Source organism: Physella acuta, unplaced genomic scaffold (genome assembly GCF_028476545.2).
Source record: "Physella acuta isolate Inbredline_101_S28 unplaced genomic scaffold, ASM2847654v3 ptg001743l, whole genome shotgun sequence".
NCBI lineage: Eukaryota > Metazoa > Mollusca > Gastropoda > Physidae > Physella > Physella acuta.
The window spans coordinates 163817-187013 of NW_026733254.1; the positions used below are offsets into that span (position 1 = coordinate 163817).

At 38.9% G+C, this 23197-nt stretch overlaps 2 protein-coding genes across 3 annotated transcripts in view; both read right to left on the minus strand.

Moving 5' to 3' along the window:
* Positions 1 to 4486, minus strand: part of LOC131930237 (QRFP-like peptide receptor) — a 97663-nt gene extending 93177 nt beyond the window's left edge. The window contains exon 1 of the mRNA XM_059286649.1: positions 4252 to 4486. The gene's annotated coding sequence lies outside the window, so the exon portion shown is untranslated. The remainder of the gene's footprint in view (positions 1 to 4251) is intronic.
* Positions 4487 to 9946: 5460 nt separating this feature from the next.
* On the minus strand, positions 9947 to 21611 carry LOC131930234 (uncharacterized). Of its 2 annotated transcripts, none has more exons than XM_059286646.1 (11): positions 21510 to 21611; positions 20957 to 21025; positions 20041 to 20242; positions 16046 to 16227; positions 15494 to 15625; positions 14786 to 14868; positions 12597 to 12717; positions 12364 to 12444; positions 11725 to 11846; positions 10748 to 10871; positions 9947 to 10479 (listed from the first exon to the last, which is right to left on the minus strand). In XM_059286646.1, the coding sequence occupies exons 2-11, from the start codon at positions 20973 to 20975 to the stop codon at positions 10457 to 10459; spliced, it is 1089 nt and encodes a 362-aa protein (XP_059142629.1). In that variant the 5' UTR covers positions 20976 to 21025; positions 21510 to 21611; the 3' UTR covers positions 9947 to 10456. The 2 variants fall into 2 exon arrangements, with proteins under 2 accessions (XP_059142629.1, XP_059142628.1); XM_059286645.1 differs by having other exon boundaries at positions 14786 to 14871.
* Positions 21612 to 23197: the final 1586 nt, after the last annotated feature.

Consider the following 23197-nt stretch of genomic DNA (forward strand, 5'->3'; position numbering starts at 1 on the left):
ACAGTTGATCGGTGGCGCTCGCATTCCAACATAGGCTAGTCATAGCAGTCGTGGTTATATGGACGGTCGTAGCAGTTTTGGTTATATGGACCGTCATGGTAATCTTGGTTATATGGACGGTCATAGTAGTCTTGGTTATATGGACGGTCATAACAGTCTTGGTTATATGGACGGTCATAGCAGACTATGTTATATGGACGGCCATAGTAGTCGTGGTAAATGGACGGTCATAACAGTCTTGGCTATATGGACGGTCATAACAGTCTTGGCTATATGGACGGTCATAACAGTCTTGGTTATATGGACGGTCATAACAGTCTTGGTTATATGGACGGTCATAACAGTCTTGGTTATATGGACGGTCATAACAGTCTTGGTTATATGGACGGTCATAACAGTCTTGGCTATATGGACGGTCATAACAGTCTTGGTTATATGGACGGTCATAACAGTCTTGGTTATATGGACGACAATAGTAGTCTTGGCTATATGGACGGTCATAACAGTCTTGGTTATATGGACGGTCATAGCAGTCTTGGTTATATGGACGGTCATAACAGTCTTGGTTATATGGACGGTCATAGCAGTCTTGGCTATATGGACGGTCATAACAGTCTTGGTTATATGGACGGTCATAACAGTCTTGGTTATATGGACGGTCATAACAGTCTTGGTTATATGGACGGTCATAACAGTCTTGGTTATATGGACGGTCATAACAGTCTTGGCTATATGGACGGTCATAACAGTCTTGGTTATATGGACGGTCATAACAGTCTTGGTTATATGGACGACAATAGTAGTCTTGGCTATATGGACGGTCATAACAGTCTTGGTTATATGGACGGTCATAGCAGTCGTGATTATATGGACGGTTACAACAGACTTGGTTATATGGACGGTCATAGCAGTCTTAGTTATATGGACGGTCATAACAGTCGGGGTTATATGGACAATCATTGTGGAGTCTTGGGGGGGGGGGGGGTTGTAGTTGGGTCACAATCATTAGTCCATCCAGCTTTAACGAGAATGAGCTCACGTTAGGGAAAGTAAAGGCGGCTGGGTATAGTGCTGACCACACTACCCTCTAGTATGCCGAGGTCATTGAAACTTTACCTGCCCCATGTGTCCTGTGCACGAAAGGGGAAAATGATGATGAATTAGTGTAGCATTGTCTCTAGAATTACATCCCTAGCAGTAATGTATCGGCTCTTTTAGACTTTTAGTCCGACTAACACCGTTCTCATGTATGAGAGATTTGTCTACCAACATACAACATTTGTACCATTGGCTGTACTCACACCGTTCTAATGTACGAGAGATTTGTCTACCAACATACAACATTTGTAACATTGGCCAACATACAACATTTGTAACATTGGCTGTACTCACACTGTTCTAATGTACGAGAGATTTGTCTACCAACATACAACATTTGTAACATTGGCCAACATACAACATTTGTAACATTGGCTGTACTCACACTGTTCTAATGTACGAGAGATTTGTCTACCAACATACAACATTTGTAACATTGGCCAACATACAACATTTGTACCATTGGCTGTACTCACACCGTTCTAATGTACGAGAGATTTGTCTACCAACATACAACATTTGTAACGTTGGCCAACATACAACATTTGTAACATTGGTTGTACTCACACCGTTCTAATGTACGAGAGATTTGTCTACCAACATACAACATTTGTAACATTGGCCAACATACAACATTTGTAACATTGGTTGTACTCACACCGTTCTAATGTACGAGAGATTTGTCTACCAACATACAACATTTGTAACATTGGCCAACATACAACATTTGTAACATTGGTTGTACTCACACCGTTCTAATGTACGAGAGATTTGTCTACCAACATACAACATTTGTAACATTGGCCAACATACAACATTTGTAACATTGGTTGTACTCACACCGTTCTAATGTACGAGAGATTTGTCTACCAACATACAACATTTGTAACACTGGCCAACATACAACATTTGTAACATTGGTTGTACTCACACCGTTCTAATGTACGAGAGATTTGTCTACCAACATACAACATTTGTAACATTGGCCAACATACAACATTTGTAACATTGGTTGTACTCACACCGTTCTAATGTACGAGAGATTTGTCTACCAACATACAACATTTGTAACATTGGCTGTACTCACACCGTTCTAATGTACGAGAGATTTGTCTACCAACATACAACATTTGTAACACTGGCCAACATACAACATTTGTAACATTGGTTGTACTCACACCGTTCTAATGTACGAGAGATTTGTCTACCAACATACAACATTTGTAACATTGGCCAACATACAACATTTGTAACATTGGTTGTACTCACACCGTTCTAATGTACGAGAGATTTGTCTACCAACATACAACATTTGTAACACTGGCCAACATACAACATTTGTAACATTGGTTGTACTCACACCGTTCTAATGTACGAGAGATTTGTCTACCAACATACAACATTTGTAACATTGGCTGTACTCACACCGTTCTAATGTACGAGAGATTTGTCTACCAACATACAACATTTGTAACACTGGCCAACATACAACATTTGTAACATTGGTTGTACTCACACCGTTCTAATGTACGAGAGATTTGTCTACCAACATACAACATTTGTAACATTGGCCAACATACAACATTTGTAACATTGGTTGTACTCACACCGTTCTAATGTACGAGAGATTTGTCTACCAACATACAACATTTGTAACACTGGCCAACATACAACATTTGTAACATTGGTTGTACTCACACGTTCTAATGTACGAGAGATTTGTCTACCAACATACAACATTTGTAACATTGGTTGTACTCACACCGTTCTAATGTACGAGAGATTTGTCTACCAACATACAACATTTGTAACACTGGCCAACATACAACATTTGTAACATTGGTTGTACTCACACCGTTCTAATGTACGAGAGATTTGTCTACCAACATACAACATTTGTAACATTGGCCAACATACAACATTTGTAACATTGGTTGTACTCACACCGTTCTAATGTACGAGAGATTTGTCTACCAACATACAACATTTGTAACACTGGCCAACATACAACATTTGTAACATTGGTTGTACTCACACCGTTCTAATGTACGAGAGATTTGTCTACCAACATACAACATTTGTAACACTGGCCAACATACAACATTTGTAACATTGGTTGTACTCACACCGTTCTAATGTACGAGAGATTTGTCTACCAACATACAACATTTGTAACATTGGCTGTACTCACACCGTTCTAATGTACGAGAGATTTGTCTACCAACATACAACATTTGTAACATTGGTTGTACTCACACCGTTCTAATGTACGAGAGATTTGTCTACCAACATACAACATTTGTAACATTGGTTGTACTCACACCGTTCTAATGTACGAGAGATTTGTCTACCAACATACAACATTTGTAACATTGGCCAACATACAACATTTGTAACATTGGTTGTACTCACACCGTTCTAATGTACGAGAGATTTGTCTACCAACATACAACATTTGTAACATTGGCCAACATACAACATTTGTAACATTGGTTGTACTCACACCGTTCTAATGTACGAGAGATTTGTCTACCAACATACAACATTTGTAACACTGGCCAACATACAACATTTGTAACATTGGTTGTACTCACACCGTTCTAATGTACGAGAGATTTGTCTACCAACATACAACATTTGTAACATTGGCTGTACTCACACCGTTCTAATGTACGAGAGATTTGTCTACCAACATACAACATTTGTAACATTGGCTGTACTCACACGGTTCTAATGTACGAGAGATTTGTCTACCAACATACAACATTTGTAACATTGGTTGTACTCACACCGTTCTAATGTACGAGAGATTTGTCTACCAACATACAACATTTGTAACATTGGCCAACATACAACATTTGTAACATTGGTTGTACTCACACCGTTCTAATGTACGAGAGATTTGTCTACCAACATACAACATTTGTAACATTGGCCAACATACAACATTTGTAACATTGGTTGTACTCACACCGTTCTAATGTACGAGAGATTTGTCTACCAACATACAACATTTGTAACATTGGCCAACATACAACATTTGTAACATTGGTTGTACTCACACCGTTCTAATGTACGAGAGATTTGTCTACCAACATACAACATTTGTAACATTGGCCAACATACAACATTTGTAACTCTGGCTGTACTCACCAGGTTGGCTGGGATAAGAATCTTGTTACTTCCCGATCTTTTCATTGCGTCTGTAGTCTACATGGTTATATTTCAGGGTCCGAGAGAGGAAAGAAATGGTTGATTTAAATGCTGGGTTGATTTAAGTGTCATCTGCGTGACCAGCGTGTGAGTTGGTCATTTTGTAAAGTAGTCTCTTGTTAACTAGTCAGATTGTTGACTGGTCAGTTAGTTGACAGGTCAGTTAGTTGACTGGTCAGTTTGTTGACTGGTCAGTTTGTTGACTGGTCAGTTTGTTGGCTGGTCAGTTTGTTGATTGGTCAATTTGTTGCCTGGTCAGTTTGTTGCCTGGTCAATTAGAGAGGCAGATTTGTTTGCTTGACTTAAAGTCTGGCTTCCGCGTAGGTATGGAAGTAAACAGCTGATACAATGCATTAATAGCCAACATTGAAAGGTTTATACACGTTGCACTGAATTTGTAATAAAACCATTGTTAATAATAATACGAATTCTCAAGTTGCAGTTAGAAAAGATAAGCCACTATCCAAATGGTAACATGGAGATGATCACTTGAACTGGTGACATCAAATGGTGACACGAACTGGTGACATCAAATGGTGACATCAAATGGTGACACGAACTCGCCCCGTCATGGTTACAGTATCAATGCCTCCTGTGGCCAGGGATGTGAGGAACTAGGGCAGAAAGCGAGCGCCTGACTGTGGTCAGCTGTGATTCACGTAGCACCAGTCGTGAGCAACTGGCACGCGCTCAAGTTAAACCCACGTGCATGCTGTACTCGCGGGGTTCACCGCTACACTCACACATAAAAACACGCGCCACTGACGGAAATGAACGCTAAGTCAACGATTTTTATCCCACCTTTTACACACTCGTTCAGTTGTATAATGGCTCGTTGGTGTACTTTTACGGCACTTCATTCATTTCTCAAGCTGCTAAAGTAATGTAATTTATTATGATCTAAGCAACAGATGAAACATGATTGTATTGTGTTTATTGCCAATAACGCGAAATTAAATAAACCGGAAGTGATCTCCTCAAAACTTTCTCGAATATTCTTATATAAAATAACAGGGGATGGGAACTCGGGCTATAGACATGATTTTTAATCCATTTTAAATACTTAAAGTTTTAAAAATAGAATAAAATCTCGTAGACAAAAGAATTGCACACCAAGTGAACGCCAAATAAAAAAGTGCATAATAGTGCGCAATATTATTAGTACTTTAAAAATTTACATTAGTTTTTTGAGAAATCGGAAGTAGCGTAAATTACTACTTCCGGTCAACGGAAATTACTCAAAATTTAACAGAAAGTAGCGAATTAGATCTTTTACTTACATGTGAAATTTCATTTATCTATCTGAAATAGTACTCAAGTTATAGACTTTTGAAAAATTCAAAGTAGGAAAAGTACCACTTCCGGTTATCGGAATTCGCTCAAAAGTTGATACGGATCTACGATTTTGATAAAATATTTATATATGAAATTTCATCAACCTAGCTGTAACGGTACTCAAGTAATCGTGTTTACACACGACAGACACACACACACAGACAGACAGACACACAGACAGACAGACACACAGACATACGGACAAGATTGCAAAATTATGTTTTTCCGTATCAGTGAGGTGTCGATTTTTTTTGCACGATTACAATACTTTCTCTATACTTCGTATATACGAGAAAGTAAATATTGACTAGAGGGTTTCAAACAGACATGGTCGAGAAAAACTTGAAGGTGTTTTAAGGTTATAACTTATGTTTGGTACTTTTTAAAGAGGAATAAAACCTAATTATTGCTTGAAGGAGACACAAGTAAAACTAGACGGAACTGTAGTAGGTAAAGTAGAGTTCAACTGCTCCTGCTCGAGTCAGGTATTCATTACAGCTGAGAGGACTCGGGAATGTATTCCCGACTAGGGCCTAACATCAACGGTAGTGAGTTTTGAGTGATCTATCACTCGACCACTCTGCCACTTAAGACCCCTCTCACGTCTTACATATATTTTCACCAGCTGAAAAGAACAGCTGACCAACAGAAAAAAACGAATGACCATCGGCACGTATAACCTTGTGAACCCAACACAAAGATGAAAATCCCACCCCTATAGTTGAACCTAAGATACTAAAAGACCAACACAAAGCCAAAAATTTTTTTTTCAAAAATACGAGACCTAGTTACGAATTTCTTAATTTAGATACAAATTTTCCTGAAAATGCATAGAAGCCGATCTAAAGATAATGTTTATTTTTTCTTCTATCAACAACTTTAATAATGCGCCTGAATCGATTGATTATTTTTGGGCGCGCATAAAAATTTAAAGTAGAGGATCAAAATTGTTCTAAAAAAATTGAGAATGTAGTCTCATTTAAAAAAAACCCAGTAATCTTTTATTTACATACATTTAAATATTGCAGGCGGCCATTTAAAGCAGATGCAGTTTGTAAAATTTATATTTTGTATGCAGGCATGTAGGCCTGGGTGTGTGTAGATCTGTGTGAGTAGGCTTGTGTGTTGGCTTGTGTGTGTAGGTATGTGTTTGTAAGCTTGTCTGTGTGGGCGTTTCTGTGTGGGTGTGTCTGTGTGGATGTGTCTGTGTGGGTGTGTCTGTGTGGGCGTGTCTGTGTGGGTGTGTCTGTGTGGGTGTGTCTGTGTGGGCGTGTCTGTGTGGGCATGTCTGTGTGGGCGTGTCTGTGTGGGCGTGTCTGTGTGGGCGTGTCTGTGTGGGCGTGTCTGTGTGGGCGTGTCTGTGTGGGTGTGTCTGTGTGGGTGTGTCTGTGTGGGCGTGTCTGTGTGGGTGTGTCTGTGTGGACGTGTCTGTGTGGGTGTGTCTATGTGGGTGTGTCTGTGTGGACGTGTTTGTGTGGGTTTGTCTGTGTGGGTGTGTCTGTGTGGGTGTGTCTGTGTGGACATATCTGTGTAAACGTGTATGTGTGTGTAAGCTTGTTTGTGTGTAGGCCTGTGTGTGTGAGCGTGTCTGTGTGGACGTGTATGTGTGGGCGTGTCTGTATTACACCCAATCAGGTTTATGTTTGCGTGTTGACAAACCAAAATTTGAAGAAACAACAAGCCACTTGATCGATTTGACGAACTAGCGAAGTAAGGGCAAATAAACAAATCGATGGGATAAATATCGACTCGATGGAGGGCAAATAGTTAAAATGTCGACTTCATGAGAGATACATAGATGGGATAAAATCTTGTCGCCTTTATTACAGGCACAAAGATGGGATAAACATGTCGACTTTATGACAGGCACAAAGATGGGATGAAAATGTCGACTTTATTACAGACAAAAAGATGGGATGAAAATGTCGACTTTATTACAGACAAAAAGATGGGATGAAAATGTCGACTTTATTACAGGCACACATATGGGATAAAAATGTCGACTTTATTACAGACAAAAAGATGGGATGAAAATGCCGACTTTATTACAGGCACACAGATGGGATAAAAATGTCGACTTTATTACAGACAAAAAGATGGGATGAAAATGTCGACTTTATTACAGGCACACAGATGGGATAAAAATGTCGACTTTATTACAGACAAAAAGATGGGATGAAAATGCCGACTTTATTACAGGCACACAGATGGGATAAAAATGTCGACTTTATTACAGACAAAAAGATGGGATGAAAATGTCGACTTTATTACAGGCACACAGATGGGACAAAAATGTCGATCTTATGACACGCAAAAAAGGGGATAAAAATGTCGACTCAATGACCGACAATAGATGTGATATAAACTAGACTAGAACTAGACAGCCTTCTACGAGCACGAACTTGGCACCAGAAATGTGAACTACAGGTACATTTCATTTCCCGCCGCCTGTTTTATTCAGATAGCGGCTAATGTTGCTGAGATAAAATATACACAGAGAAACCTGTCGTTTTTTTTTTACAAATTATTTACACAGAGCAGTCGGTTCTAATTTAATAACTCCGTCCCTGGCTTTCTCTTCCTCCACCCACACACAAACTTTTATCACGTGGTCTACGTAGGCGGTTTAATTGAATATAAATGAAACTTAGTTCTTGTGGCCTTTATTTAATTTGATAAACCTCGTTTTATCACAAGTCTTAGTTCGTTTTTATGTACTTTAAAGTTTACTTTAAGTCAGCTTAGGATCCGCTGTTGAATATAACAACCTCGGATGGGATATAAGAAGTGAACTAGGATATATAAATTATCACTTAGGATATACAAACACCACTAGGATATATAAATTATCACTTAGGATATACGAACACCACTAGGATATATAAATTATCACTTAGGATATACGAACACCACTAGGATATATAAACTATCACTTAGGATATACGAACACCACTAGGATATATAAATTATCACTTACGATATACGAACACCACTAAGATATATAAATTATCATTTAGGATATACGAACACCACTAAGATATATAAATTATCATTTAGGATAATGGGATGGACAAGCATCGCTGAGATATGACACAAGAATATAAGAGCGCCACTGGCTACTATGAGCTATACCAACTCTACTAGGATAGACGGATCAAATGGGATTTAAGGATTTTATAACGATAACAACAATCGAGGCTACAATAATTCAACACTGAGATAACAAGAAAACTACGAGACAATTACTCTCTTGAAGGCATCTCTTAGTTGCCACCCTCCCTCCCCCCCCCCACGATACACGTTCATAGCCACCACCCCTCCCCCCTAGGAACGAACAGGAAATGTAAACCCACTCCCCCGCGAGTCTCAAAGAGCTTCCCATCCCCTTCCAGTCCTTCCTTTGGAAAAAAAATGTGTGAATGAAACTTAAGATACAAATGCTCAACATAGATACAACACATTCATTAAAAAATAACAGCTTCACCAAGCTAAGCCAGCCCCACAATGTTACACTGATGAGACAGGAGTTAGCTATAGAAAGGAGTTTTTAAAATTTCGAATTTTCAACAAACACTCACTGGGTAAAGTAAAACCAACTTGGAAATTGAATCATCAACCACATACAAGGTAATGAATTAAATATTTATTGCATATTGTCTATAAAAATGCCCAAGATTTAAAAATCATATATATATATATATATATATATATATATATATATATATATATATATATATATATATATATATATATATATATATATATATATATATATATATACCATCTGTATAAAACATATGTATATGACAATTGAATTACCAAGAGCAATTCATTTACGGAATGTAATATTTTTTTTCCGCCTCAGACATGTGATTTACAGCGTCAGTTTGCCTTGCATGTTCGCTTTAGTATTACAGCTTTTATAATCGGCTTGTGAGGACTGATACAGACTTACAATAGTAATATTTCTTTCTTACTTGTAGCCTACTTTCATTCATTTAAGATGGTTTACTTATACATAGACCTAATACAAAACGTCTAATTATATTAAAAAAAAAAACCTTAAATTTTTTTTCCCATCGGCGTGGTGGGCTGAGGGGGGGGGGGGGGGGATTTGGTTTTTTAAGTAGAACTTAAATAAATTTGGGATTACTGAGAATTAAAATGATACACATTTTAAGCAACCGGAAAAGTTATGTTATTAGAATTAGAAAAAGAAAAAAAAAAGAAAAAAAAAGAAAAAAAAAAGAAAAAAAAAAGAAAAAAAAATGTAATAAATGAAGTTTAAAAATATCTTTGTTTATTTTTTTTAGGTATTTCTTTAGCACTTGTTCAATATGGTCATAAAATTGAATATCAAGCAGTATACTCTGTTTGTTTTGTTCAAGTTTTATAAAAATAAAGAGGTTCAACTTTCTTTACACAAAATTTTATACTTTTTCAATTACAAATACATTGAAAGGAAATCTTAGATATTTTCTTTTTCAAAGAATAAAGAGTTGAGGGACATAACTCCATTATTGTAACACAGTCTATGAATAAGGAGTTATGCCCCTTTTAATCCTAAATAAGATACATTGGTGCTTTTTTTCCAGTAAAAATTGAATCAATATGAAGCAGCTTACACAACGGATGACTAGTTTAGTATATACAGCAATATTAATTATGGCTGACTTGTGATTTAATACAATCATGACTGATTCCTGACAATATTTAAATTATGACTGACTCCTGACTCCAGATAATAAGTAAAACTTGACTGACTACAGACAATAAGCAAATCATGACCGACAACTCGTACATGGTTCTCTCACTCGCTGGCTTGTTGTTGGCCTGAAGTCAAACAAGGGAGATCATTCTCATAATTAGCAACAGAAAATATTTGTGTCTAATTGTCTTATCTTATTAAGCGATGAATAAGTGAAAAAAATGTTTTCGATATTTTTAAATCATTTCCTGCACTAGAGTAAATTATATGCGCTGTTTAATTAATGTCCTAGTGTTAAACCTAGTGTGTTAGAGTTTAAGATTTTACTTGACTAGGATCAATGATGCGTGTTAGGCTTACATCTAGTACTTGCACTCGGTGAAAGCCTATTACCTGCACTAGGCCTTCCCTTGTATTTGTCTGATCTCTTGACCAAACCGTGGTCAATCATAGAGTTGCCCATGTCTATGAACGTGGTCCTCACATCACGTGGACTGATGTTGAGTACCTTGGTCATCTGTGTGAGAGACAAACATTACCGTACACAATACACAAACATTACTGTACACAATACACAAACATTACTGTACACAATACAACTCTGGGTTAAAACACGTATCAATTGTACGACATAGTTTAGGTACAAATATTCTTATACAATTAAACGAAGAAATCAGTGAGTGCTAACTATATGATTCTGATACGTTACACTAAAAAAATATTAAATATTGAAGCGCGACTGTGTACTAATTATTTAACAACACATATAACAAATATATTTTCATAACAACGATGTTAACATTTGCATCTACGAGGTAAAGTAGTTCTGGTACAGTTGTGACCAGCCTTCATGTGTTGACATCATCTCATTAGGGAACATATTTTTTGTTTGATTTGTACCATATAACACTACCCTAGCTCGTTTCCTCCATGGTCAAATATGAGAAACACTCATCTATAACATCGTACAAGTTATCATCTTTCTTGTAATCCATCCTCCATATAATGTACACCATCTCCCATGTACACCATCTCCCATGTATATAATCTCTCACGTATACCACTCCTCAATATACCATCTTTGATGTATAACATCTAACCCGTACAACAAACAAGACTAATGAAACAAAACCCAGGCAAAATTACAACAAACAAGACTAATGAAACAAAACTCAGCCAAAAGTACAACAAACAAGACTAATGAAACAAAACCCAGCCAAAAGTAAAACAAACAAGACTAATGAAACAAAACTCAGCCAAGAGTACAACAAACAAGACTAATGAAACAAAACCCAGCCAAAAATACAACCAACAAGACTAATGAAAAAAAAAACCCAGCCAAGAGTTCAGGAAAAATTGATCACGCTTACCCTGCTGTTGTCTAACAAAATAACTTTACTGGCAAAAACTTTGGCAGAGTGCAACCCCTTATCAAAAAAGCTAGCCAAATTTGTGACAAAGTTTGGCAGCTCGCCCGTAGGAATATTGTAGCCTAAAACAATAATTTTTATGGGTACAAACTTTATAAAAATAGTTTATATTGCAGTAACAAATGACGATTAAATTACATCAGCCAACAAGTACCTGTTGTATTTATTGTGTTTATTATATTTAAAAAAAAAAGCAATCATATTTTAAATCGTTCGTTTCTATCAGTGAATTGTGATTACGTTTATAATTTTTACATTAAGTCTTGTTAACGACTGTTATGTCCCTTGTATTATGTATATCATGGTTACGTCCCGTCAATATTCACTGTGTCTTCCGTGGTGTGTAGTTAATGTGTACATGTTAGGCAGTTAACGAAAGGTAGAGTCAGAGACAGGACGTGTCGTCTGTATATTTAAGAATAAAGTACTAGTGTAAGCTCAAAGAACTGTGTCTATTTCAGTAATGTACCAATAGTAATTGAAGCTTATTGTTGCGTTTCTTCAAGTTTTTTTTACAATATCTATTAGATAAAATATTTACAATAATTTAGTTTAAAAATGAAAATGTAGGCCAATTACCATGTTGACAAAATTCACTGTCTAAAATTTTAGCAATGTCGGACAGCCACAAATTGGCTGTACTCAAAATGTGACGTTTTCCTGAGGGGAAATAATGTCAAACTTTGTCATTTGAGAAACAGAAGGTAAGCAGTCAATACAAACAGCGTGCAAAACACCCAACAATATAGCCAATACAGCGTATAAAACATCTAACAAAACAACCAACACCAACAACTAGTTGAACAACATACCTGCAGCTTCCTGTGACGTCATGCACACAACATGAGCTTTAGCAACATCCCTGACATCAACAACAGCAAAGGTAAACTTTGGACACCTGGGTATCTTATGCTCCATTAGCCGTTTAATTATCTACATACAGGTGAGTGCACATATTGTGTCAACATTAGGATATCATGCTAGAGCAAAGTACGTTTCATTGATGAATATTTTTAAAATAAAGAATTACACCTTATTTATTTTGAAACTGTTTTCATGTTCAACTATTGATAATTGCACTCACAATACATTTTTATGTTCAACTATTTATAATTGCACTCACAATATATTTTTATGTTCAACTATTTATAATTGCACTCACAATATATTTTTATGTTCAACTATTTATAATTGTACTCAGAATATATTTTTAAGTGCCTTGTCATTATTTAACCACACACCATTATAGAAAGTAATAGTTTGGGTATTAATCTGACAATTTAAAATGTGCTACAATTTCAAGAAACGAATTGTAGGCCTACTTTCATTTCACAATTGACACCATAAAGATGTCACTTTTTTGCACTATTATTTTTATCATTTAATCTGGCAAGGGCTCAGATTTGTTTACATTTAATTAGCCCTGATGGGACCGTCACACTAATTGATGAAGACTGAGACGAACTTCCCAAGTTTAGATGTAGCTCTGATGGCAGGGGTAACAAGCAGAGACTTTAGACATATCTGTAGTGTGAGATAGCCAGCTGTTTCACGTGAAAGTTTTTAGACACAGGGAGACATAAACTGACGAGAAACTAATTTCACATACTTAAGCTACAGGCCACAAGAATACAAACTTCATCACAAGACAGACAAGCTAGAAGGCCACAAGAATACAAACTTCATCACAAGACAGACAGGCTAGAGGGACATGAGAATACAAACTTCATCACAAGACAGACAAGCTAGAGGACCACAAGAATACAAACTTCATCACAAGACAGACAAGCTAGAGGGACATGAGAATACAAACTTCATCACAAGACAGACAAGCTAGAGGGACATGAGAATACAAACTTCATCACAAGACAGACAAGCTAGAGGGACATGAGAATACAAACTTCATCACAAGACAGACAAGCTAGAGGGACATGAGAATACAAACTTCATCACAAGACAGACAAGCTAGAGGGACATGAGAATACAAACTTCATCACAAGACAGACAAGCTAGAGGGCCACAAGAATACAAACTTCATCACAAGACAGACAAGCTAGAGGGACATGAGAATACAAACTTCATCACAAGACAGACAAGCTAGAGGGCCACAAGAATACAAACTTCATCACAAGACAGACAAGCTAGAGGGCCACAAGAATACAAACTTCATCACAAGACAGACAAGCTAGAGGGCCACAAGAATACAAACTTCATCACAAGACAGACAAGCTAGAGGGCCACAAGAATACAAACTTCATCACAAGACAGACAAGCTAGAGGGACATGAGAATACAAACTTCATCACAAGACAGACAAGCTAGAGGGCCACAAGAATACAAACTTCATCACAAGACAGACAGGCTAGAGGGACATGGGAATACAAACTTCATCACAAGACAGACAAGCTAGAGGGCCACAAGAATACAAACTTCATCACAAGACAGACAAGCTAGAGTGCCACAAGAATACAAACTTCATCACAAGACAGACAAGCTAGAGGGACATGGGAATACAAACTTCATCACAAGACAGACAAGCTAGAGTGCCACAAGAATACAAACTTCATCACAAGACAGACAAGCTAGAGGGACATGAGAATACAAACTTCATCACAAGACAGACAAGCTAGAGGGACATGAGAATACAAACTTCATCACAAGACAGACAAGCTAGAGGGACATGAGAATACAAACTTCATCACAAGACAGACAAGCTAGAGGGACATGAGAATACAAACTTCATCACAAGACAGACAAGCTAGAGGGACATGAGAATACAAACTTCATCACAAGACAGACAAGCTAGAGGGACATGAGAATACAAACTTCATCACAAGACAGACAAGCTAGAGGGCCACAAGAATACAAACTTCATCACAAGACAGACACGCTAGAGGGCCACAAGAATACAAACTTCATCACAAGACAGACAAGCTAGAGGGCCACAAGAATACAAACTTCATCACAAGACAGACAAGCTAGAGGGACATGAGAATACAAACTTCAATACTTGTACCAGGGTTTCCGTGAAGTGCTGGACCAACTACCAGAACAGGATTCACAACAGCCAGCTCAAACTTTCTCTCTGCTGAAAGGACAGGTAAGAAATGTCTCTTAGAGTTAAACAAGGTATAGATCTTTTACTGAAGCTACTTAACACAATTTAAGATCTTACATTGCGGTACACTATTAAAAACGTTATCTAAATATTATGGCAAAATAAATACACTATTAAAAACGTTATCTAAATATTATGTCAAAATAAATACCCTCACGATCAAATCTCAAACCAAATTAAAATGCTCAATAAAATAGAACTATTGAACCAATGCTTGTATACACTAGGACATATAATACATTTTCTGTTTGAATTATCGGAGGTGGTAGATTAATATTAAATATGCACAGACCTTAACCAATCAATTGTATGTATTGTCATCTGATAAATATTACTAATAGCTGATCCAATCTAAATACTAAGCATACCTGGCACAGTTTTAAATATTCCGCTTACCTGGTACAGTTTTAAATATTCCGCTTACATGGTACAGTTTTAAATATTCCGCTTACCTGGTACAGTTTTAAATATTCAGCTTACCTGGCACAGTTTTAAATATTCAGCTTACCTGGCACAGTTTTAAATATTCAGCTTACCTGGTACAGTTTTAAATATTCAGCTTACCTGGTACAGTTTTAAATATTCAGCTTACCTGGTACAGTTTTCACGAAATCCCAAGCAGCTCTTTCTGCCAGAATTTTGCTTTTGTTGTAAGCACCTGTATGTGGAGACTTCTCATCAGCCCAGTCGCTCTCTGTGTAGGGTGTCACATTCCCACCTGCAGCTGGTGGAGTAGAGTGGAGAGAATGTTTTATACTGACCTGAACAATGTGGAAACATTTCAGTACATTTACTTCAACCGTTTTGTAAACTTCCCGCAGACCCCCCCCCCCCCCCAACCCCTCCCAGAAGTTGTAAATCCAATCCATCTTTCAACGGAGCCCAGTTTGTTCCTTATACTGGTTAATTCTGGTTGACTCCGCTAGAAACATCTGTATAAGAATGAAAGCAACAAAACGTGTAAATCTAGTCATATGTATACGCCCACTACAATTTAGTGATCTTTAAAGGTGAGTACTAAGATTAACTTATTACCAACAGCATATATATATATATATATATATATATATATATATATATATATATATATATATATATATATATACATATACGTATATGTATATATATAACAAGAATGTCTTACAAGCTACGGCAACAACAGAACTTGTGAGCACCACTCTCTGTACGGTACCAGACGCCAGTGCCGCCCTCAGGACGTTCAACGTGCCGTCTACAGCTGGTCTGATCAGGTCATCGTCCCTCTTGGGTGGGGCTGATGGGAAGGGGCTGGCCACGTGCTGGACATAGGTGCAGCCCTGGACTGCCCTAGTTGTATGGGTCAGACAATAAAACATCAGGTATAGAATCAGAAACAACACTGGAAGTAGGTGCACCCCTGGACTGCCCTAGTGGTGGGTCAGACAATAAAACATCAGATATAGAATCAGAAACAACACTGGACATAGGTGCACCCCTGGACTGCCCTAGTTGTATGGGTCAGACAATAAAACATCAGATATAGAATCAGAAACAACACTGGACATAGGTGCACCCCTGGACTGCCCTAGTTGTATGGGTCAGACAATAAAACATCAGGTATAGAATCAGAAACAACACTGGACATAGGTGCACCCCTGGACTGCCCTAGTTGTATGGGTCAGACAATAAAACATCAGATATAGAATCAGAAACAACACTGGACATAGGTGCACCCCTGGACTGCCCTAGTTGTATGGGTCAGACAATAAAACATCAGATATAGAATCAGAAACAACACTGGACATAGGTGCACCCCTGGACTGCCCTAGTTGTATGGGTCAGACAATAAAACATCAGATATAGAATCAGAAACAACACTGGACATAGGTGCACCCCTGGACTGCCCTAGTTGTATGGGTCAGACAATAAAACATCAGATATAGAATCAGAAACAACACTGGACATAGGTGCACCCCTGGACTGCCCTAGTTGTATGGGTCAGACAATAAAACATCAGGTATAGAATCAGAAACAACACTGGACATAGGTGCACCCCTGGACTGCCCTAGTTGTATGGGTCAGACAATAAAACATCAGATATAGAATCAGAAACAACACTGGACATAGGTGCACCCCTGGACTGCCCTAGTTGTATGGGTCAGACAATAAAACATCAGGTATAGAATCAGAAACAACACTGGACATAGGTGCACCCCTGGACTGCCCTAGTTGTATGGGTCAGACAATAAAACATCAGATATAGAATCAGAAACAACACTGGACATAGGTGCACCCCTGGACTGCCCTAGTTGTATGGGTCAGACAATAAAACATCAGGTATAGAATCAGAAACAACGCTGGACATTGGTACAGCCCTGTACTGAACTAGTGGTGGGGTCAGACAATAAAACATCAGATATAGAATCAGAAACAACACTGGACATAGGTACAGCCCTGGACTGAACTAGTGGTGGGGTCAGACAATAAAACATCAGATATAGAATCAGAAACAACACTGGACATAGGTACAGCCCTGGACTGAACTAGTGGTGGGGTCAGACAATAAAACATCAGATATAGAATCAGAAACAACACTGGACATAGGTACAGCCCTGGACTGAACTAGTGGTGGGGTCAGACAATAAAACATCAGATATAGAATCAGAAACAACACTGGACATAGGTGCACCCCTGGACTGAACTAGTGGTGGGGTCAGACAATAAAACATCAGATATAGAATCAGAAACAACACTGGACATAGGTGCACCCCTGGACTGAACTAGTGGTGGGGTCAGACAATAAAACATCAGGTATAGAATCAGAAACAACACTGGACATAGGTGCACCCCTGGACTGCCCTAGTTGTATGGGTCAGACAATAAAACATCTGATATAGAATCAGAAACAACACTGGACATAGGTGCACCCCTGGACTGCCCTAGTTGTATGGGTCAGACAATAAAACATCAGGTATAGAATCAGAAACAACACTGGACATAGGTGCACCCCTGGACTGCCCTAGTTGTATGGGTCAGACAATAAAACATCAGGTATAGAATCAGAAACAACACTGGACATAGGTACAGCCCTGGACTGAACTAGTGGTGGGGTCAGACAATAAAACATCAGATATAGAATCAGAAACAACACTGGACATAGGTACAGCCCTGGACTGAACTAGTGGTGGGGTCAGACAATAAAACATCAGATATAGAATCAGAAACAACACTGGACATAGGTACAGCCCTGGACTGAACTAGTGGTGGGGTCAGACAATAAAACATCAGGTATAGAATCAGAAACAACACTGGACATAGGTGCAGCCCTGGACTGCCCTGGTGGTGGTAGGGTCAGACAATAAAACATCAGGTATAGAATCAGAAACAACACTGGACATAGGTGCACCCCTGGACTGAACTAGTGGTGGGGTCAGACAATAAAACATCAGATATAGAATCAGAAACAACACTGGACATAGGTACACCCCTGGACTGAACTAGTGGTGGGGTCAGATAATAAAACATCAGGTATAGAATCAGAAACAACACTGGACATAGGTGCACCCCTGGACTGAACTAGTGGTGGGGTCAGACAATAAAACATCAGATATAGAATCAGAAACAACACTGGACATAGGTGCACCCCTGGACTGAACTAGTGGTGGGGTCAGACAATAAAACATCAGATATAGAATCAGAAACAACACTGGACATAGGTGCACCCCTGGACTGAACTAGTGGTGGGGTCAGACAATAAAACATCAGGTATAGAATCAGAAACAACACTGGACATAGGTGCACCCCTGGACTGCCCTAGTTGTATGGGTCAGACAATAAAACATCAGATATAGAATCAGAAACAACACTGGACATAGGTGCACCCCTGGACTGCCCTAGTTGTATGGGTCAGACAATAAAACATCAGGTATAGAATCAGAAACAACACTGGACATAGGTGCACCCCTGGACTGCCCTAGTTGTATGGGTCAGACAATAAAACATCAGGTATAGAATCAGAAACAACACTGGACATAGGTACAGCCCTGGACTGAACTAGTGGTGGGGTCAGACAATAAAACATCAGATATAGAATCAGAAACAACACTGGACATAGGTACAGCCCTGGACTGAACTAGTGGTGGGGTCAGACAATAAAACATCAGATATAGAATCAGAAACAACACTGGACATAGGTACAGCCCTGGACTGAACTAGTGGTGGGGTCAGACAATAAAACATCAGGTATAGAATCAGAAACAACACTGGACATAGGTGCAGCCCTGGACTGCCCTGGTGGTGGTAGGGTCAGACAATAAAACATCAGGTATAGAATCAGAAACAACACTGGACATAGGTGCACCCCTGGACTGAACTAGTGGTGGGGTCAGACAATAAAACATCAGATATAGAATCAGAAACAACACTGGACATAGGTACACCCCTGGACTGAACTAGTGGTGGGGTCAGATAATAAAACATCAGGTATAGAATCAGAAACAACACTGGACATAGGTGCACCCCTGGACTGAACTAGTGGTGGGGTCAGACAATAAAACATCAGATATAGAATCAGAAACAACACTGGACATAGGTACACCCCTGGACTGAACTAGTGGTGGGGTCAGACAATAAAACATCAGATATAGAATCAGAAACAACACTGGAAATAGCAATACAAAAATACAAGTTCACCAAACACATTAAGTGGGAATAAACTACCCTGGAGTTTTTCGTATATTCAAGACATAGAATGACACTTCCAGTTTATAGGGCAATAAAAAGTGTAGGTAAGTTTGTGACAAAACTATCTGAATTCAAGAAAAAAAAAAGTCGAAAAATATCTTAGAAAGTGTTGCTTAAAGCGATATAAAAACTATCAAATCCTGAAGATTTAATTTTTTAGATATTGTAGGTTAAAGTACTACTTCTGGTTATCGGAAATGGCCCAAAAAGTATAAATCTTCGTATTGGATCTAATACTCGTTACGATTTTAATACTTAAGCCTATTTTTCTGTAAGCGGGAAAGCAAAAATATTACCATAATAAGACAAATAAGTAGTAAAAAATGATACAAAACATACAGAAGTGTTTAAAACAAGATTAACTATAGCAAGAGGGTGTGGATAACGTTAAACAAAGAAGTGAGAAATTAGACGCACGGAGTCCAGGAGTCAGCGTCCAACAGATCCGCCTCCACCAGCTCGAGCTTGTGTTCAGCTGACGGGCACAGCTCGTGCAGGTGCTTGACCTTGACATGATCCTTCAGACTTCTCACGGTCGCGCGGACACGGTGACCTTGCTGCAGTAGCTGCTGGACAACGTGGGAGGCGACGTACCCTGTGGCACCCGTTACCAGCACCACTGGACACAAGGATTGGATGTAACACGGCAGTAAACACAGCACTAAACACAGTACTAAACACAGCACAGCACTAAAGACATCACTAAACACATTACTAAACACTAAACACATCAATAAACACAGCACTTAGCACAACACTAAACACAGCACTAAAAAGCACTAAACACAACACTAAACACAGCACTAAACACAGCACTACAAATTATTACAACACCATCATCTCATCATCTTTCCGTTCGTGCCCAACACACATGGGACAGATGAAACAGAGTTCAGTGTGGTCAGTACTATGCCCAGCCGCCTTTGTTTTCCCTAACGTGAATTAGGTACCCATGAGAGCTGGGTCGACTCAGAGACATTCTACTGACTTGGGTCCGGATTCAAAATTTCGAGTTAGCAGTCTAGCGCTCTACCGCCAGGCCACACCATGGGAGGAAACATACCGCTGGATACAAAGACTTGATTTAACACTTCAAAAAACATAAAACAACACATTATACAACACCGTAATAGTAGTATTTAATTTAACACGACACAAAACTGTTCAGATCAAAATGTGTGTCAGCTCCATCTATTTTCCTGCTGCACTATTGTGATTTATATTTTATTTTATGTAACACTATACGTGATTATAATTATCACATACAAGCTTAAAATGAACAGAAATAAGTCGCCTAATCATATATTCCTAAATGACAACTGCAAATACTTACATGGGGTGCTGCTTGCCATATTTCAATACTCAACTGACCACGGGACTTAGTAATGAAACAAATTAACTCCTGCAAAGAAAATTCAAACAAAACATAATAACATGAATCAACATGTACATTGACTTGAAAATAAATTACAGGAAAAAGTATGCAATTATATTTAGAAAATACATACTTTAAGCTGTGTTAAAAACTAATTTTTACGATAATCTGAATTATAATATGCCGAATATTCCATAGTTCATTAGTTACTTCATCGGTATAAAGTAGGCTTGACCAACCAAGTCTACGCACCAACACGACAATTTGTCCTCGACAGACCACCTATACTTACGCCTCTACATAACTAGGTTACTGTACCCATAGCCGCTGCTATAGCCTATACCTACAACCTACAGTTTTCAAATATACGCTAACATAGGCAACCTCAATATTATGTTATAGATGTTATAGAGTCTATAACATCTATAACAACTATAACACTAAACAACCCAACCATGTACGAACTAGCACAGTATTCATGGATAAATAAAAATGAATGGTTGAGACTTACTTGTTTGGTATTTCATGCTGTTAAATGGCTAAATGAGATAAGCCACACCCACTTCCTTTAGACCTTGGTCCACTTTACCTTATAATCTCGCCTAAATCAAACAGTCAAGTTCAATAGAGCTACCAGTTGCAGCAGGTGTGATAGCGGCCCTAGCAGTTAAAAACTTCATATCTTCTCGTTTTACTGTTATCTAATCGGATGTTCGATTAGTTAATAAAGTTCAAAATTCCTAAGTTAAATGTCCAGAAACTAGAAGGTGAAAGGGGGGGGGGGGTGGCCGTGACTGAATCCTCTCTCCTTACCTGTTCAACCATTGTCTTGTCTACCTCAGTGGTAGAGATGGACAAGGGTTTCGTGTTGCTGTCCATCTTATCCATTGTCTCATCTGTGTCTTTATCTGGGACCCGCTCTCTGGGAGGTTGTTTAAAGAAGCGTCCTAGAGATAGTATACTATCGCAGGCCGGGCCCTTACAGAAGACATTATACTATCGCAGGCCGGGCCCTTACAGAAGACATTATACTATCGCAGGCCGGCGCCCTTACAGAAGACATTATACTATCGCAGGCCGGGCCCTTACAGAAAACATACTATCGCAGGCCGGCGCCCTTACAGAAAACATTATACTATCGCAGGCCGGGCCCTTACAGAAGACATTATACTATCGCAGGCCGGCGCCCTTACAGAAAACATTATACTATCGCAGGCCGGCGCCCTAACAGAAAACATTATACTATCGCAGGCCGGGCCCTTACAGAAAACATTATACTATCGCAGGCCGGGCCCTTACAGAAAACATTATACTATCGCAGGCCGGCGCCCTTACAGAAAACATTATACTATCGCAGGCCGGCGCCCTTACAGAAAACATTATACTATCGCAGGCCGGCGCGATTACAGAGATCATACCATGTGTTGGCTGAAATTCCTTCCAGCCACTGCCACCCACCTACACATCTAAGTTGGCCGTCGTAGACCTATCTGAAGCCGCAGCCATTTCCCGGACCCTACTGAACGGAATGATTGCGCCAGAGATGACAATAAAATGGTACAAACTCTCATGATATGGGTTTCCATAACCAGCCACACGGGCGATTCATAATACACGAGTTACTTTACCGTCCTAATGCTCCTTATAAACTGGTTCCATTACCGTCCTAATGCTCCTTATAAACTGGTTCCATTACCGTCCTAATGCTCCTTATAAACTGGTTCCATTACCGTCCTAATGCTCCTTATAAACTGGTTCCATTACCGTCCCAATGCTCCTTATAAACTCGTTCCATTACCGTCCTAATGCTCCTTATAAACTGGTTCCATTACCGTCCTAATGCTCCTTATAAACTGGTTCCATTACCGTCCCAATGCTCCTTATAAACTCGTTCCATTACCGTCCTAATGCTCCTTATAAACTGGTTCCATTACCGTCCCAATGCTCCTTATAAACTCGTTCCATTACCGTCCTAATGCTCCTTATAAACTGGTTCCATTACCGTCCTAATGCTCCTTATAAACTGGTTCCATTACCGTCCCAATGCTCCTTATAAACTCGTTCCATTACCGTCCTAATGCTCCTTATAAACTGGTTCCATTACCGTCCTAATGCTCCTTATAAACTCGTTCCATTACCGTCCTAATGCTCCTTATAAACTGGTTCCATACAATGTTCCTCATAAACTGGTCTGATTTC

Coding starts and splice junctions, on each gene's coding strand:
- LOC131930234 (XM_059286645.1), bottom strand. Junction 16,228..20,040: donor GACGCTGACTCCTGGACTCC/GTGCGTCTAATT, acceptor CCATACAACTAG/GGCAGTCCAGGGCTGCACCT. Junction 10,480..10,747: donor CAAGGGAAGGCCTAGTGCAG/GTAATAGGCTTT, acceptor GTTTGACTTCAG/GCCAACAACAAGCCAGCGAG.